Raw genomic sequence first — 18,315 nt, forward strand, 5'->3', positions numbered from 1 at the left:
ACTGAGAAGGGATGGTTCATGGGGTTGGGGACAGTGGGGGATGGAGTGGGAGACCTGCCCCCCTCTCTTGTACGGAGGCCGAGGGTGCCTGAGCCCCACCTGGCTTACCCAACAGCCAGGGACAGCCCCAGTTCCAGCCTTTGACATCCCCTCCGCCCACTCCTTGCCCCCCAGGGGAGACCGGCATTGGCAAGTCCACACTGATGAACACGCTCTTCAACACGACCTTTGAGACCGAGGAAGCCAGTCACCATGAGGAGTGTGTGCGCCTGCGGCCCCAGACCTACGACCTCCAGGAGAGCAACGTGCAGCTCAAGCTGACCATCGTGGATGCCGTGGGCTTCGGGGATCAGATCAATAAGGATGAGAGGCAAGCAGCGGGAAGGGCGGCCCGCCTGGTCTCTTCCCCGTCCCTCCACGTTGGCCGTGGTTCTAATTCTCTGCCCGAGTGCTCTGCACTCCCCGCTGCCCCAGACAAGTGACCAAGCCCGCACTCCATGGGGGCCAGGGGAGGCCCGTTAGGAGAATATCTAAGGTCCTGAGGACCCCTTGGGGGACCAGGAGAAGGGGTCAGCCACCTGTACCCAGACAGGGATCCCCAGGTAGAAGCTGTTCATCACCACAGAGAGGAGGCTGGTGGGCAGCCTGGCTGGGCTCCAGGCCTTGCACCGCGGCTCTGCTGCCTGCCTTCCAGTGACGGAGCCGTCTGTAGTTACAGGCCCATAGTCGACTACATCGACGCGCAGTTTGAAAACTACCTGCAGGAGGAGCTGAAGATCCGCCGTTCGCTCTTCGACTACCATGACACGAGGATCCACGTCTGCCTCTACTTCATCACGCCCACGGGGCACTCCCTCAAGTCCCTGGATCTGGTGACCATGAAGAAACTAGACAGCAAGGTCTGGCCCCCCTCCAGCTGATTCCGTGGGCTCCCCATCTTCCACAGAGGCGGGGTGTGGTTGGGGGCTTGCAGACAGCCCCCTGGGCTTGGTCCTCTCTGTATCTTCTCTTGCATCTGTCCCTACGGCTCCAGCCAGCCCCCATTGCTCTGGGCTCTTTCTCCAGATCTCTGTTCCCTGCGTCTGGCCCTGAGCCCATTCCCTCCAGCTGAGTTGATTCTTATTCTCAGCCTGCTAGCTCCTGGCATCCTCCCCATCCCCCTAGAGCTACCTCCCCACCTCGCCCCTGTCCCTCTGCCCCTCTGACCCCACCTCCCCAGAGCATCCCAATCCTCTGCTCGTTTTCTCTCTCTCAATTCCTAGTTCCTCTGCTGCCTTCACTTCCCCTGTCCTTCCTGCCGTGGCTTTCCCTTGGGGTCCTCCTGAGCACAGTAGAGACAGGAGAGTTAAGCCCCAGAATTAGAGTAGGAATGAGGAGTGGGTATTAAAAGGGCAGCTTCATGGGAATGACAGGAATGGCATGGGGTCCTGGAGGGTGTGCAGCCCCAGAGTCACCTGTCAGCTCTCACGTGACTGCTCCCCCCTCTCAGGAGTTAATTTTCACTGTGAACAATGGGATGACCTTGGCCTGGGAGATTTTGAGGTCTTCCTGTGGCTACTGCTAATGGGTCATCTAACCTGCTTTGGGGGGCGCTCAGCCCCCTACTGCTGGTCCTGTCAGGCCCCACGCCGGTTAAGACCTTCAGAGCACTCTGGGTCAAAGCTGGGTATGCCCAAGGGACTAATTTGGGGCTGGGTGGAGGTTTGGGGCAGCCAGGGCTGTAAGAAACACTGCAGCCAATTGTTACAACCCATCAGAATGGCCCCAGCTGGCTGGGTTCAGGCCAGGACACCCCTTAGGAGCAGCTCCATCTCTCTGGCTTCCTGCCCGCCTGCCCAGGGGTGTGGCCTGACCAGGGCTCTCCACAGTCAAGGAGCAACTCACCTGCTGACCCCTCTCCTCGATCCCGGCAGGTGAACATTATTCCCATCATCGCCAAAGCGGACACCATTTCCAAGAGTGAGCTCCACAAGTTCAAGATCAAGATCATGGGTGAGCTGGTCAGCAATGGGGTCCAGATCTACCAGTTTCCCACGGATGATGAAGCTGTTGCAGAGATTAATGCGGTCATGAATGTGAGTGTTGGGCAAAGGGCCTTGGGGCTCTGGGGCCAGAGGGCTTGGAGCCGGCCCCAGGCCACTCTCTTTTCCTTGGGTTTCAACCTTAGCTCTCCAGGAAAGATGGGTGGGCATCTGGGAGCTGGCCAGTCCTGCATCCTCTGGACAGGGGATGGGAAGAATTGGGTATTGGGTTGGTACCGGGGCTTCCCCAGGTTTAAGTTTCCCAAGGTACGAACTCAGGGCTGGGATCTGAAACCTGCAGGAGCAAGCAGGCAGGATGCCAGGGCTTGGGAACTTGGAAGAGAGCCAGGCCCACAGGTCGTTTGAGGGAGCTTCTAGTGGCCCCTGGGCTGAAAGAACACCCTAGAACAAGAGGAAAGGGGTTGCGGGTTCAGCCCACTCCCTTGTGTGGAGGTTCCAGGATACTTCTCCAAAGGAAAGCCGGCAAGTGAGCATCTGGCCAGGGCTTGTTCAGGTCTGGGCAACCCCTCCCTGGGGCCCAGGGGCAGTGAGGGTGGGTCTGTCCATTAGCCTGTGTCAGCTCAGTGCTCATGCACACTTGGGCCCCTTTCCAGGCACACCTGCCCTTTGCCGTGGTGGGCAGCACCGAGGAGGTGAAGGTGGGGAACAAGCTGGTGCGAGCGCGGCAGTACCCTTGGGGCGTGGTGCAGGGTGAGTGTGGTGGTGAGAGCACAGCCCCGGCTGGGGACACGGACTCAGTCCCCTGTCCTGTGTCCTCCCCGTGACCATCTGCTGCCTGTCCTCCCTCTGGAGTCTACCTCTAACACCCTAACCACTGTCCTGTGCCCCGTCCTTCCTGTGCTGGTGGCTGGGTGCCTGCCTGATGCCCACGTGCCCTCTGCTTTCAGTGGAGAACGAAAATCACTGCGACTTCGTGAAGCTCCGGGAGATGTTGATCCGGGTGAACATGGAGGACCTCCGCGAGCAGACCCACAGTCGGCACTACGAGCTCTACCGGCGCTGCAAGTTGGAGGAGATGGGCTTCCAGGACAGCGATGGTGACAGCCAGCCTTTCAGGTGAACAGCCTGTCTCCCCAGCCACAGCCAGACTTACCACATCAGCATCTGTTCTGGGGGCTTGTGAGCTGGGGAGAGAGGCTGTTGGGACCCCAGCATCCTCTCCCCCCGACCCCCCATGCCCACGTGATTTCGCTTCTCTGGCTCTGCCCACTCCGTTCCGCCATAATCCCCGCCTTGGCCTCTTTTCTCTGGGTCTCCACAGCCTACAGGAGACATACGAGGCCAAGAGGAAAGAATTCCTGAGCGAGCTGCAGAGGAAGGAGGAGGAGATGAGGCAGATGTTCGTCAACAAAGTGAAGGAGACGGAGCTGGAGTTGAAGGAGAAGGAGAGAGAGGTGTGTGCGGGGCTTGAGGGCTGTGGTGAGGCCAGGCCAGGGAGGGCCCGGGCTCCTTCTGGGCCCACATGAAGCCTGGCCTCCCCGCCTTCTGCTCCCAGCTCCACGAGAAGTTCGAACACCTCAAGCGGGTCCACCAGGAAGAGAAGCGCAAGGTCGAGGAGAAGCGCCGGGAACTGGAGGAGGAGACCAACGCCTTCAACCGCAGGAAGGCGGCGGTGGAGGCCCTGCAGTCTCAGGCCCTGCACGCCACCTCGCAGCAGCCTCTGAGGAAGGACAAGGACAAGAAGAAGTAGGTGGAGGGCTCCCTGCCCTGCGCTGGCTCGCTCTCTCTCGCTCTCGCTGGTTCACCATTTTGCTCTCTCCTTTCACTTGCTCTCCCACCTCATTCTTGCTCACCTTTCTTCTTTCACTAGTGATCTTCATATCTCAAGATATCAAGCATTCATGCCCACTCTTGTATTTGTGCATGAGTGGCCCCTCTCTCCCTCTTCTACCCCACACCCCATTTCTCTCTCTCTCTCTGTGTCTTTCTCTCTATCTTTCTCCTGCAGCCCCCTCAAAAGCTGGGTGGAGAAGGCTGGGCCACACAGGCAGGGAGTGGCCCCTGAGCGGGTGTAGGGTCTCAGGGAAAGTCTTTCAGGCCAGGAGACGGTCAGGGCCTGGGAATGTTAGCATTTCTGGGCAGATTCCAAAAGCTCCTGTGGTTTCTGCTTGGACAACCATGGTGCCTCCCCCTCAGTCCTGAAGCTGTGGACGTGGGCCCCATATTGGCAGGCAGGTGGTGACTGAGGACAGTGGAGACTTGAGCCCAGCCGGCACTGACCCCCTGGACACTATGATCTTGACCTGCTAAAGGAAGGACAGCAGCTCCCTGGAGGGGCCCTGTGAGTCCTACTGGAGAGGGGGCTGCCCCTCAAGTAGAGGCTGGAGTTGTTCCTCCGAGAGCCCTCAGAGGAGAGGGAATTATGGGGGATGGGGAGGAGGCTTTTCCCAGCCTCCAGGAGTGCAGTCAACTTTTGGTCAGGTGGGGGCTACTCTAAGTCCCTTCTCCTTGGTGTTTTTCATAGCCTGTTTCCACACGCACATCTGGAGTCCAGATGCCCTGGCTCCCGGGGAGTCTCCCTCTCCCGCCCCACTTCATTCAGTGTCCCACACAGCATCACACCATGGGGATCTCGTCTGTCCTGCTTCTCCCTGCCCCTGGTCTGTGTCAGGTACCTTCCTTCTCTTGCCAGGTGTACCCATCTTGGTCCTCATTCTTGTTCTTCTTGGAATTCCATTTCCTCCTGGAGTGTTTGGGAATGTGTGTGTCCAGGCACTTCCTTCCTTGGTGGCAGTGGAGCCTTGTGGTTAGGGCCATGCAGCGCATGGCTAGCTGTGGCCCTGGGATGCTGCTGGTGGCCTTAGCCCTCCACCTGCCCCCCAGTATTGTGCTCCCTAACACACACACACACGCATGACACATGTACACTGTCTTACTGTCTCCTGCCCCATCACATACATAGACTCAGACACATATCTACTAAACACACAGTCCCCAAGGCACACAGCACAGAGGCACAGACACATCTAAGGAAAATAAACTTAACGAGCTTCTGGGGAAGACCAGGGGGACAAACCCAGGCGTTTAGGAACTGGATGCCAGTTCTCATTCCCGAGGCCTGTCTTCTGCTTTGGAATAGACCCTGTAGTTTCCCGCATCCTGCTGACTGGTGGCTCCACCCCAGCTGCTGGCACGGCTGCGACAGATAAGCCCCTGCTCGTCCCCAGGGAGGACCCCAGCCCCACAGTCCCCTCAGCCATGTAAATTTCCCTTCTGCTTTGCATTTGCTTCCAGCCCTGGTCCCATGTCCGGGTCTTGGTGAACTCGGTGAGTGTGATGGGGGCTCTGTGAATTGGAACCTGTGTGGATTTCAAGCTAATGGCTCAGAAATCTGGTTTTTCCTGGGAGGGGGTATGCCACTCCATGAACCACCTGCTGGCTCCTGAATTGACTTTGCCGTGCTCCCTGCCAGCTTATCCCAGGCCATCTCGTTAAAAAAAAAGGCAGGCAGAGTCCCCTAGGAAATAAGCTGTGGAGAAACCCCTCAAAAACAGAAGATCAAGGACCCGTGGCCGGGTCAGGGGATGAGGGCCAATGGGGTGGGGTGCAGGCTGGCTGCAAGGGCACCAGCACAGCTCAGGGTGGGGCTCATCACTGGTGTCAGGTCTCCCTGCTTTTTTCATGTGACCTGGGCCTGGAAAACAGGTCTTCTCTGTTTGCTGGACATTCCAGAAAGCTTCAGTCAGTTTGGCCTCTGGGAGAGAGCCCTCTCCTCCAATGCTGGCCTTGTGGAGGCCAGGAGTTGGGTAGGTGGGGTGGCTGGGAGCACCCCTTCCCCCTGCCCTGGTCAGGGGAATGGGATGAGTCAGGAGTGCATTTGGGGGGACGTTTTTTTGGTGACCATTTAGTTGAATGGCTTTGATTGACTGTACTTATTCTTCAAATTTTAATTCACCTTTGCAAAATTACTTCCCTATCAAACCCTCAGCCTGGGATGCCATAAACTGAAGCGAATTCTCTGCTTTGCTTGTTACAAATGCCAAACTGACTGTCCTTTCCCAGTGTTCATCTTCCTGTCTTTTTGCTTCTGTTTGATTTGGTCGTCTGTGTACCTTTTAATGTGTCTGTTTTTGTTCTGTTTGTTTTATTTTTATTTTTCAGTTAACGCACGCACAGACTTACATGTCAAGAGTGGACTTTAGACTTTCATGTGTTAAGTTGCTTGAGTTACACCTTGTGACCCTTCTCCCATAACATGGTGTGAGGACGGACTGGGAGCTGGTACAGACTCCAGTGTTCACAGCCTTGCTTTGTCCCCCCACCCCACCCCGCCATCCCCCAGGCTGCCTGGGCCTGGCGGGCCACCCTCTCTATGAAAACTCGTTAAAGCCATGAATGCTGGAATCCAAAACTGATGAGGTTTATTTTTTTCAGAGCCAGTGGCTGGTCTTCCATTTACAGTGTCACTATTCCTTGACGGAGCAGTTTTGTGCCACTCTAGCGAAGGCCCCAGCCGGCGATGCTCGGCCTAATTGTTCAGCGTCAAGATGGCAACTCATGCAGTGCCCTAGATGTGGCCACGTGGTGTGGTATACATGCTGCAAATTCGCCTGGTTCCCCTTCATTTTAATTTTTCTAACCTAGAGCTTAATTTCAATAATAACTTTTAAAGCACTTCTAAATTTTTATTTTGGCACGAGCATAAAGACAAATAATACCCTCTCCCATTATTTTCATAAGTAACAGATTCCCTGATTTTTAAAAACTAAAAATATCTCTAAACCTTTCTTATGTATAAAGTATCCCTATAAACTATAGGGAGAGGTGGGTAATAAACATCCTGTAATGACAGTGTTTGGAATTTCTTTATGGATGAAAGTGGATCATGAACAAGACCACATCCAGTGTTTTTACTGTGAATGTAAATGGAACAGCAGCCCAAAGCCATTGTCTCTGTGCCCCAGAGGTGCTACCTGTAAACAGGGACCAACCCCATGTGTGCGTGTTAAGTGTTTGACTCTAACTAAGACCCCCAAACCAATCCTGCATATTCCAAATGCAAAGAGTGTTCAGCGGGAACAGATTTTTCTCCAGGTCATTGTTTCCTTTTTCTTGGCTGAGTCACAGGGAAAGAGGTGAAAGTGTCTGATGTATGTGAACAATTTAAGAAAAAAACACCAGCAGAGGAGCTTTTCCCCTTTACCGGCATTCTTAAAAAGAACATTCTAAGAAAGTACAAGCATTCTTCTATGTTCCTGTTGGTTTGCAAGCCATTGAGAATATCAGGGTTGAAAATATGGGCTGATAATGTGGTACACAAGAAATGAATAGATGAGAGGAAGGATTTCATTTAATGTTGATGAAGCACTGTGCTGGGCATTGGCTACCCAGAGTAACGCGCAGCTCTGTCCTCAAGGAGCTTACAGTCTAGTGCACTCCCTAGTTGGAAGACTTAGGAAGCTGCGCTAATATATTGTTGGATTGGCATTTTGTTTTTTACGTCCTTCATCTTCCCTCCCATCATTGTTTCCCTCTTTCTGCCTTGGCCTGCTTTACTGATTTCCAGGACCAGGTCCTGGCTCCTTCTTGCCCTTCTGAGACCATGTTCCATTCAGAGAGGGGTGGAGGGTGAGCTGTGTGTATCCACTGAGGCGTGACCAGGAAAAGGTGGTCTTTTTCTCCTCGCCAGGAGCAGAGCAGGTTTTATTGATGCTCAAAGTGAAAATTCTCCAAAGTTATGCCATGACCAGGGGTGGATACAGGTTTTTGAGGGGCTCGAAGCTTGAACTACTTGAGAAACCTTCTTTTAAAAAAAAAAAAAGAAGGATATGAGTATAAAATTAGGTACAGGGCCTTGGAAAGGGCACTGAGAATTAAGCTTCATTAGCTTCAGAGTAAATCCACCTCTGGCTATAACTGATGCTTCATTGTGGGTGTCCAAAAAGGAAAATCAGCATATCTAAGGCAGATGTGGACTGCGAGTGGCTTAACTTTAGGGTAATTATGTCTGAAAGTGTACTTAGTTGGGTGGAAGTATGACCTTTAAGATAGCCTCTGTCAGTTAATGTACTTCTGAAGATGAGGCTCAATGACCCAGCAGGTTCACTGGTTATATAAGAGATGAGGACTCCTGATTCATGGGCTAATCTGGGGACTCTTGGAGTGGGCAGATTCTGCCACCCATCCACTGCCGCCTGCGGGCTGCACCCAGGGCATACTTGGGAGGCCAGAATTATGGCTGGTTATCTGCCTGCGGGCCCAAGCCTTCCCAGAATCTCGGGGAGACCTGTCATTGTTACATTTTCTGGGGTCTGAGCTGCCTCCACAGGACCCACTGACTTTAGTGAGCCTTACTGCACTTTTCTCCCATGCTGTTTATGTTTGGAATTTTGTCATTTTTAGCTGAGACCAAATTAATCCTTGGTGCCCAAGGTGGGCTTAGAACTTGCCATTATTTAACAAGCTCCCCATCACAGAATGTGCCCCCTGTCTGCAGGATCTGATTACCCCTCCTGTTCTGTCTCAGTATCATCCGTTGGCATTATTACGACAGTCAGTGGGATCATGCTGGCATTTACTATCATGTCTTTCATGAACCAAGTTGGTTTTGGGTAGAATCACCGTATAATTTATTGACCAAACTGAGACTTTTGAGAGTGAAAGGAAATGCTGTTAATAATTATGCCAAGTCAACAAGCATAAGCCATGACTGTCTCAGGCAAACTGGGATGTATGGTCACCCAAGTTACGGGTAACCTGAGTCTAGGTGGTCTGCACTTGTGCAGACTAACTCCATGTATGTTTGTGTGTATGTCTTTGTGTGGGTTCCCTGTTAAGTGGGGCTCGTATTACTGGATAAGAGGCCCAAGGGAAGTGTGGCTTGCTAGTCTGTTATGTTAACATGCTTTTCTAAAACTGCTTCACTTGTTAATTCATTTACTCCTTCATTCATTGACAATTTTTGTTCCTTTCCATTCACTTTGTACTCATTTTTTTTCCATTAAATTTTGCATTTATTTTGAGTTTTTGTGGTGTCTTTTTTGGGCAGTGGCTTTTCTGATTTAATGTTTCCTAGCTTATTAATCTGCTACACCTGTGGTAAAATACAGCTTGTCTTTTCCATGAACTTTGTGGGGTTGATCAGCTTCTATAGGAGTTGTGTTTTAATAGTGAATCCTGCCATGGGCATCTGTGAAAGGCTCTTGAATGGGTGTGGGATGGAGGAAACATAGTTAGGAAGGAGAAGATGCAGCCTGTGGTTAATGAATCTTTATCAGGTGACTTTATCCAGCAGGACATGAGAGAAGGAAGACCCTGCCCTTGAAAAGTACCTCCTTGTTGAGGAGGCTTGACATATGACAACTAACATTTGAGTTCTTATTGTGTGCTAAATTGGTCTAAAGTACATGTATTAATTCCTCTAATCTTCACAATAATCCTGTGGTTAGGTACCATTTCCCCCATTTTATAGGCAAGGCACAGAGAGGTTAGGTAATTACCCAAGGTCACACAGCTCGTAACTGGAGGAATTGAGGTTTCAATATTGGTATCCTGGACCCTTAATTCCTGCGCAGCTTGACAGTGTAGGTTGGTGGACCTGAGATGGTTTTGTAGAGATGGGATGCCCTGGTAAGTAGGCAAATATTTGGTTGAGGAAGGGCAGACTGGTAGTTGAAGGAAGTGATGGCAATCTCCTGGGCCCATTGTTGAGGTGCTTTCTCTGTTGGACACTAGGCTAATTTCTGGGAAGACCAAAATGAGGAGATGGGGGACTAAGGTGGGGAAGCTGACAGCCCAGCAGGGAGACTGGCATGCAGGCATCCCTAGTGAAGGTACAGCACTACTCTCCCCACAGGGAGGCAGGTAGCAGGGAGGCAAAGTCTTCTTCAAGCTTTGAAGGACAGAGACTCTCTAGGAAGCCATGGGTAATAGGGCCACACTGATGGAAGGACCTTGGCTCACCCAGTTGGGGGAGGTAATATTTGGACGAATTTAGGACAGGTCTATGATGCTCATCCACCGTGCTCCTCTCTTAGCCCATCTGCCTCTGAGCTCCCTCCCATCTCTGTTTTCTGCAGCCACAGTCCTTTACCAATCCCTGCCCTCTGCCGATGGGGACAAATGGAAGATGGATGTGTCTTTATTTCTCCCACCACAGTGATCCCCAATCTCTAATCTGAGGTGGGATATGAGTTCCTAACTGCAGGAAAAAAATGTTAAAGGAGAGTAGGATAGGACCTAGGATTCCAAGGCAAGCTTGAACAGCATAAAACTTTAAAAACAAAAAACAAAAAATCTCACAAGTGGTATTTTGGCAATACAGAAGTTTGCTTCCCCAAAGAAGGGGAATATTATTTACAGAAAGATGAAGCAGCAAGGCTGTCCCTTACCCCCATACTGTGGCTCACAGGTCTACCTTCTCCTTTTTCCAAGAGACTGAGAGTTGGTTTAGCTCTGGAGATGCAGCTTACTTGGTTAAGGGGGTCCAGATACCTCTCAGCAGTTTCCTGAAGTCAGAGACAGCGTGAGCTGGTGTGGGCTCTCAGGATGAGCCCCTGCCCCACCAGTGACAGTGCCCACTCCCCATGGAAGGAAGGAGGCAGAGGGAGCTGTGGCCATGAGCAGCAGGCTGCCCCTCAGCATGCCCCTCTGTGCTGGACGAGAGGACAGTTACTGACAGGGCTCGAGAGATGTATTTCAAGTGTATTTGACTCTATCAACTCTAAATGCAAGGTATGTAATACAGATAAAATAAGACTCAGACAGGGTTGAAAGGAATTAAAGTGTATTTTAACAAAAGCTCCAACAAGCAAATTTGTTTCAACAAAAGGTAGAGATTTGTGCTGACTGCAGTACAGACACTATTATAGTATATCTGGTCCTCGGCTATTTTGCAGCTGGTAGCAGATCACACTCCGCATGGCTTAGCATGTTTACAAAAAACTGTTCACAGTGGAAGGACTTCACAAATTACCTCTAAATGTGTGGCTCAGTCATTCATAGCCCCAACACTACTTACACAGCCCCAGTGGGCATCGCTGCCAGCTGGACTCCACTGCCTAGAGAACGGCTCTATAGTGTCACCTCCCTCAGCCACACTAGTGATCCCTCCCTCCTCCTGGCAGTGGTGGAGGCAGCCTCAGCCTCAGCACCTGCTCACCTCACCCAAAAGCTCTGGGAGCTGTCTCTCCCCATCACAAGGGTCACCTTGAAGTGTTCTGCTTTAACACAAGAATCCCTCTAGTTAAGCTAATAAACTACTTTGCTTAAGAGTAACAAAGGAGAAATATGCCTAAAGCTTGATCAAGTTGCTATACATTAAATAAAGCATACTTTATAAATTGAGTCCTTATGAAGAAAAGACTTAAATCCTGGCCAAGTCAAGGTAAATCTATCTGGAGAGACTATCCCATTTCTGCAGGGGTGGGCAGAGTACTTGGGACTTGAAACCTGCACATGTTCTTGGTACAAGCCTGGGAAGCTGGAAGGACCTGGCCAGCTCTGGCAGGTGGAGCAGCAAGAACTTGTCTGTCAGCACCAGCCCAGCCCTTCGGCCCTGAGCAAGGCCTGCCTCTGGCCTCATGGTCCAGCTGCCTTGCTGGAGAAGGAAGAAAAAGCAAGCTGCAGTATGAGCATTTACTCCTTCTCCCTGGTCTCGGGCCCAGAGTTCAGAGGGAGGCAGGGGTTCAGTTTGTCAGATTGCCCTTCCCTTTAGGGACCCTGACCTGTCTTTTATGCCCCCTTATTTTTTTCTGAAGACAGGAATGTTTTCTCAGTTGCTCTTTCAGGGCCTTCTTCCTTTCTTGTTATAGGATCCATAAAGCCTACAATATAGAGGAGTCCAAGCAAGGAGGGATTGCCATTATGCTCTAAAGGGCACCGGGATAGGAGCACAGAGGCTGGCAGGTGAACCAGATAGTTGTCTGTGCGGGAGGATGACTAAAAACTTGTCAGCTGCTGCTTTACAAGTTCTTTGCAGTGGTTCCACTGCCTAATACCGACCTGTAATTAAAACAGAGTGGTCATCTTTGAGGCAGAATCATTTTACATTCTAAAGAATGAGCAATTCAGTGCCGAAATATTAGCACGGAGCAATTTCAGGAAGGTCCAACCACCCAACTTAAGAACATTAACCCCACCATCTCAGGAACACCCATCTTCAACCTCAGCAAAAACTGTCATTATTCTAACTGCATTCCATCTTACCCTGTCCATCCTGAGTGATTCTGACCTCCCAGTGCCTACTCAGGGTATCCTGGTGCCTGGTACCATATAGAGGGTGAGGGGTCTGAAACTTACACTCCCCAATACTAAGCTCAGGTTTGCTTCCTCCTGAGCTAGACATGTCCCCACATCCTCTTGACTACAAGGGCTGCTACTGAGATAAAGCTTCACTGTCTGTCAGAGAAACCCACTCTGGTGAAGGGAATGTGTATCTAATACTCAAGTCCAGAGGATATGCCATGTGTGGAAAGCCTAGCCCTTAGGAAGACTCTTCAGAGTCATCATGGCCACAGCATCTTCTGGAGCCCACAAGGGCCAAGAAGGGCCACAGGTACCCTTTTGGGGGCAGAGTGCATTAGCTGAAGGGGCAAAACTGAGAGCCTGGTCTGGGGCAAAGTTGATGTCTACCTGTGCTTTCTTTAGCAGATCAGATATAGGAGTACAGCAGTCGGGCATGAGCCTCTCCAACTCTAAGGTGATGATGACCAAGGCCAGTGTGGAGCCCTTGAACTGCAGCAGCTGGTGGCCCGCCATACAGTGCTGCAGCTGCCTGGTCAGGGACGCGACGTGGAGGGAAGGATTCCTCTGAGGCAGCAGCTCCTTCACGTGGGGCCAGCCCAGGACCACCAGGGCGTGGAACTGGAGACCGTGGTTTTTAATGTTAGAACAGAAAACCCCATACTTTTCATATATCAATGACCAAAAGTGCAAACAATTTAAATTTTCATCAGGGAATATCAAATGTTGCCCAACCCTTTTCATTCCCATTCATGGCCCCCCAAGGGGCTTGAGGCTTAAAACCCACTCTGTGGCCAAGCTCAGCTTCAACCCTGGAGAGAAAAAGACAGTCTGCTTTGTGACATGCTCATTAAGAGCCTAAAGTACCCAGATGACAGTGTTTCAATTCTGAAAAATAGAAGCATATGATTCAAGATTAAAGTAGCAGAAAAGTTGCTTGTATCTGCTTGACATGAGAGGAGACTCTGCAGCTTGGCAACAGTGGCCAGTTTTCATACTGATACAGCCCTTAGTGATTTAATCTTCATGCTTCATAACAGACCAAAACCCCATGACATTTCCACATTGCATAATTTTGCCTTACTAACAGAATCATATTCTAAAGGATGACCATCATTCTCTAACTAAAACAAATACAAACAAATACGACATTTTTAAGTGCCAGATCAATATGGTCTAAAGCCTCAATAAGGATAGTGTGTAGGTGAATAAAGACAGCTAAGTGAATGTGTGTAAAGTGTAGCAAAAGCAGACAGATTTTTATGTACAGTATTCATAGAATGGAAAGTTAAATATTTTTGCAGTGTGTATTTAAAAGAGAAACTCACCATAATAGTGCCGTCTAAATATCTTTGTAAAGTTAATTTAACGTCCTTTAGAAGTGGGAGTCTGGTGGAACTGTGTTGGATTTAAGACAACATTTCACTCTTCCGTATGTTGTGAGCCTTGTGGGTCACCTCACTGTGCTGCATGTGCAAGGACGTGTGCTTTGCCATCCTACGTTGTGAACAGCTGTTCTAAAGGCACAATGAGTCCAGGGTAGACTCGTACTTACTATGGTCAAGAAGTCCAGCGGTGTCCCACTGTAGAGGTCCCAGTGAAGTTTGTCCAAAATAGCCAGCTCCATCCTCAGCAGCTCATTCGGGGAATAGCCAGAGCCGTAGTGCTTTATGAAGTCTTTTATGCGTGGAATTAACTGTAAAAAGAAAATAAAGAGGCCAAAGCCCTACACCATGTCATGGTAGCTTTTGTTTTCTTATCCCTGGGGGCTGGGCATCCATGACCCTAGTAGAGTTGTCTTCCAGTGACCCACCACAGAAAATGCTTCTGAAAGAAAAACCAAACCAGATCTTGGCTATCTGTCAAGTCCCCAGGTATTGTGACAATATGTAGTGAATGTCACATGGTCACCTGCTGCCAACAGGTCTTGATCCCCAACTGCACTCCAGCTCATACCTGAAGGTGCCTTGGAGGCTGGGGCTGTGCCGTCTCCCCCATTCAGCTGTAAGAACGCACTCAAAGCTTTCCAGCTGTGGGCTCTACCCATTCCCTGTTCCCAATCCCTACCATGATTCCTTGTCATAGAGAGGAGTATGCCTTTGAGCTTCCTGGTCTGCATCAGACAGATTCATTGATAAAACCTCCCATGGTTTTGGCAACACCATAGCTGCAAACACGTTCCTTTCAGCCCTTATTCAAGGCAGTTCAGTTCTGGAAAAATTATGACTTTTCCCCAGAGAAACTAATAAGGCTTGTCTATGAGTAAACATGCAAGTACCAAGTGCACTGAAGACTTGGTCCTACTTTTTTAGATAAACAAAGTATTACTATATAAGTATGTAACTGTATAGTAGTATTACTACTATAACCTCTAGAAATATTTCTTTTAAGGGTTATTTACTTGATTTTTAGTTGGACAAAAGCATCTTTGGGGGCACAAATTATATTCTCATAAACAGAGTTAAAATAAATTTTATTGAAGGTTTGGAACTGGACATACAAGTGACTTTTTCTGCCCCCATGGACCCTGAGATCAGCCAAGGGAGACCCTGTAGAAATGGCAGTGGTTCCACTATTCCCAAAGGGGGAGAGGTTGAAGGGAGGGAGGAAGGAAGGGAGGTCCGGGAAGGATATTGGGAGAGGATCTTCTGAACAGAAGCCACAGTGAAACTGAGAAGTTCAAGCAAGCCTGAAGCAGTTATGGGGGGCTTCTCTTCCACCCACTGCACATGGCCCTCCTGCCCCTCTTGGAGAAGGGTCCCAGAGTCCCTGAACACCAGTTTCTTTGACACAGCCAAGTCCTTAAGTCTCAAGCAGCTTTCTTAGATGTAGTTTCTGGGGGTGGTCATTAGGCCATATGGTTTGGGAGGCCTTTTTCTTCTGCTTAATGGGAGGTGGCGTGTGGCATCAACCAGTGAGGCAAGATATATCTGCTAGGAAGTCAGACCTCTGGGTTTGCTGGGCCAGGACAATTCTGCTGTTCTAAGTACCCATTTGTGGGGTCCCAAAGTCTGACAAGCCTAAGGAAGGGACAGCAGAAATCCTGGAAGGTATGACTTTTCCAAAATGCCCATTCCCAAGGCCACAGACCTTTCAGGAAACTTGAGTGTTTCCAGTGTTACACACCCCTATACCTCAAAAGCAGCCCTGAATGAGCTTCCAGGGATGCATACCTCCTCTTCTTCATTAACTTTTGCAGCAAGTCTCAAGGAAGTAATTGTAACACAATGGAGTAAACACTTTTTTATCTGCAGTATGGAAGAAACACATATGAGCAGAATATGAATGCCAGAAACTAACTGTAAAGCGTCTGTGGGTTTTGTTTTTTTTTTTAAGAAATTAAGTTTTGCTTTTTTAACTTTTTTTAAAAGACTGATTGTATTTATCCACAAGGAAGTTACTCCCAATTTTAGATGTGACCCGTAAAAACCTCCTGGTTTCAGAACCACAGATGACTAGTCAATAGTCCTTTGTTAGAGGACTGACTGGAGGTGGGAAATACGGCACCATCTCAGGGAACACACAGTCCCATCCTGACCTCAGGCTGCATTGTACTGGTCCAGACAAGCACACCCCACCTCATCACAAAGAGAGTCCTTTCCCAGCTAGGTCCTCTCATGCTCCCCAAGTCGACCCCTGACGGCCACAAAACACAGAGCCAGACAGGCACGATGGTAAGATGTTCCAATTCCAGTTCTACCACTTAGAGCCACTTACTGAATTGATGAGGCTCAGTTTGAGCACCTGGGATGGCTCACCTCTTAGGCAGCAATGGGAAATAGAGGTCAGTTTGCGCCCCCAACATCTGTCACCATCCCTCATAGACTTCCCTACCTTTACTGAAACTATGAGGCGTCTGAAGATAGTGAGAGCCAGGTTAAAAGTGGTCTGGGAGAAGTCAAAGATGTTCTCAACTCTCAGGAGCCCCAACACGACTTCCTGGAAAGCTTCGCAAATCTCCACCTGCTGGAAGGAGGAGGTGGGGCAGAGGAGGGAAGGTCGCTGGTGGCCAGTCTCGGTCCATCAGTGGCTGGACGTTCTGCTTAAGGTGACCAGAGGGGCTGTAAGAAGCCTCTTCACCTTAAATCGCTGTCGGATAAAGGGCCTCTCTTACTCAGCGCCTCCCCCATTCAGACCCTCTCCTTCCTGTGCCCGTTTTTCGGTCTTCAGCAGAGTTCCCCAACTCAAACAAGTCCTCCTCCAAAACACCTACTAGAGAAGCACCGTCTCAGTGAGAAGCTGGCGAATCTCGACTCTTGCCTCGTGCGGGGGACGCACCTGGGGAAGGTGCGTGCTCCAGGGTGCGGCTCACCTGATCGCGGGTGCAGGTGGAACCCGGCCGCGTCCCGTGCGCGCGTGAGGAAGAGGATGAACGTGCTCTCGGGAGGGGCCCCCGCAGGAACCGGTACCTGGAGTCGGCCCCCCAGCCACAGGCGCGCCTCGCGGCCCTGGGCCTGGGTCAGGTGGACATCCAGCTGCAGCTCGTCCAGGACGCCTCCCCACTCGCTCGGCACCAGCCCGGGCCGGCTGGGAACTGGGGGCGGTGGGGGCGGTGGCCCCAGAGCGGCGCCGGGGGCGGGGCGCGCAGCTGGCCGAGGCCGCATTGCCCCCCGCATGGGTCTGGTCAACGACGGCTCCGGGAGACTGACCGCTCCGCGCAGGCAAGCCTCCGGGAAATTTCTCCGGATCGCCGCGGGGAGAGAGACGTTCCACGGAGGCGGCGGGAGAAGACAGCGAAGGACTGTTTCGCCCAGACTTTCGTCCGGACTCTCACCTGGACGCCGGATGGATCTTATCTCCGAGGCGGACGTCTCCTGCGCGGGCCGCCCGCCGCAAGCCATGGCAACGCCAGATCCCGGGTCTGGGTCCCGGCTTAGCCCGGCTTTTTCTAACCCAGCGCCCGGGACTTGCAGCTGGGGCTGACACGGGACCGGGCGGGGCGGGGCGGGCTCTTACTCCACCCCCACGTCCCTCCACTGGGCGCCTCTTTCCCCACCCAAAGCCCGCGCCCCAGGCGCAGAGTCTCGAGCGGAGTCCCTAGCCCGGGATGAAGCAGCTGGTGACCACGCCACCCTGGAGAAGGGAATTTATTGAAGCCCTGCAATGCGTTAGGCGCTGGGACATAACAGTGAATAGAATAGACGTGGAACTTGTATTCTAGTCAGGAAACAGACAATAAACACGAGTAGAATATATGGAAATCCCAGCAAATCCACTCCTAAGTAAATGTCCAACAGAAATACATGTGTGTGCACCAAAAGGCATGATGTTCACAGCAGCACTATTTGTAATAGCCCCAAACTGGATACAACCCAAATGTCCATCAACAGTTGAATGGGATAAACAAATTGTGGTATATTCACACAATGGGATACTACACCACATTGAAAAAGAATGAACTGCTATACCCGATAAGGAAGAATCTCACAAACAATATTGAGTGTAGGGAGACAGATACAAAGGATTCATACTGTATGATTCCATTTATACAAAGTATAAAGAAGGGAACTATAATGTTAGAGTCAAGGTAGTGGTTACCCTTGGGGGCATACTTCTATGTTGAAAACTACAGAACATCACGGAAAGAAATTAAAGAAGACTTAAGTATAATACATGGAGAGACATTCCGTGTTTATGAATTGGAAGATTTAAATTGTTAAAATGGCAATACTTCCTGAATTGATCTATAAATTGAACATAATCCCTGTTAAGTTTCCAGCTGTCTTTTTTGCAGAAATTGGCAAGGTGTTTCTAAAATTTCTATGAACATGCAAAGAATTCAAAATGGCCAAAACTATCCTGAAAAAGCAGAATAAGATGGAGGCTTCACAGTATCTGATTTTAAAACTTACTACAAGCCTATAGTAATCAAGACAGTATAGAGACTTCCCTGGTGGTCCAGTGGCTAAGTCTCCGGGCTCCCAATGCAGGGAGCCTGGGTTTGATCCCTGGTCAGGGAACTAGATCCCACATACCGCAACTAAGAGTTCACATGCTGCAACTAGGAGTTTGCATGCCACAACTAAAAGATCCGGCATGCTGCAACTAAGATCCGGTGCAGCCAAATAAATAAATAGATAAAATAAAATTA

The 18,315-nt window shown here is 50.4% G+C and overlaps 2 protein-coding genes across 12 annotated transcripts in view; one reads left to right on the plus strand and one right to left on the minus strand.

Moving 5' to 3' along the window:
* Window positions 1-13,958, plus strand: part of SEPTIN8 (septin 8) — a 26,745-nt gene extending 12,787 nt beyond the window's left edge. For 3 of the 11 annotated variants that reach the window (XM_082454752.1, XM_082454757.1, XM_082454754.1), the window contains 8 exons: window positions 175-370; window positions 713-899; window positions 1,914-2,075; window positions 2,636-2,732; window positions 2,930-3,098; window positions 3,304-3,436; window positions 3,538-3,728; window positions 12,630-13,958. In XM_082454752.1, the coding sequence (XP_082310878.1) occupies window positions 175-370; window positions 713-899; window positions 1,914-2,075; window positions 2,636-2,732; window positions 2,930-3,098; window positions 3,304-3,436; window positions 3,538-3,728; window positions 12,630-12,795 (1,301 nt within the window). In that variant the 3' untranslated portion in view covers window positions 12,796-13,958. Of the gene's footprint in view, window positions 1-174; window positions 371-712; window positions 900-1,913; window positions 2,076-2,635; window positions 2,733-2,929; window positions 3,099-3,303; window positions 3,437-3,537; window positions 3,729-6,143; window positions 9,005-12,629 lie in introns of those variants that run through there. The other 8 variants (XM_082454756.1, XM_082454759.1, XM_082454758.1 and 5 more) reach the window with 5 other exon arrangements.
* On the minus strand, window positions 13,678-16,992 carry CCNI2 (cyclin I family member 2; the record flags this gene model as incomplete). Its single annotated transcript, XM_082454804.1, has 4 exons — window positions 16,634-16,992; window positions 16,059-16,190; window positions 15,398-15,472; window positions 13,678-13,920 (listed from the first exon to the last, which is right to left on the minus strand). The coding sequence occupies exons 1-4, from the start codon at window positions 16,838-16,840 to the stop codon at window positions 13,678-13,680; spliced, it is 657 nt and encodes a 218-aa protein (XP_082310930.1). The 5' UTR covers window positions 16,841-16,992.
* Between the last annotated feature and the right edge of the window lie 1,323 nt (window positions 16,993-18,315).

This window comes from Balaenoptera physalus (assembly GCF_965194825.1).
Source record: "Balaenoptera physalus genome assembly, chromosome: 3".
NCBI classification, from domain to species: domain Eukaryota; kingdom Metazoa; phylum Chordata; class Mammalia; order Artiodactyla; family Balaenopteridae; genus Balaenoptera; species Balaenoptera physalus.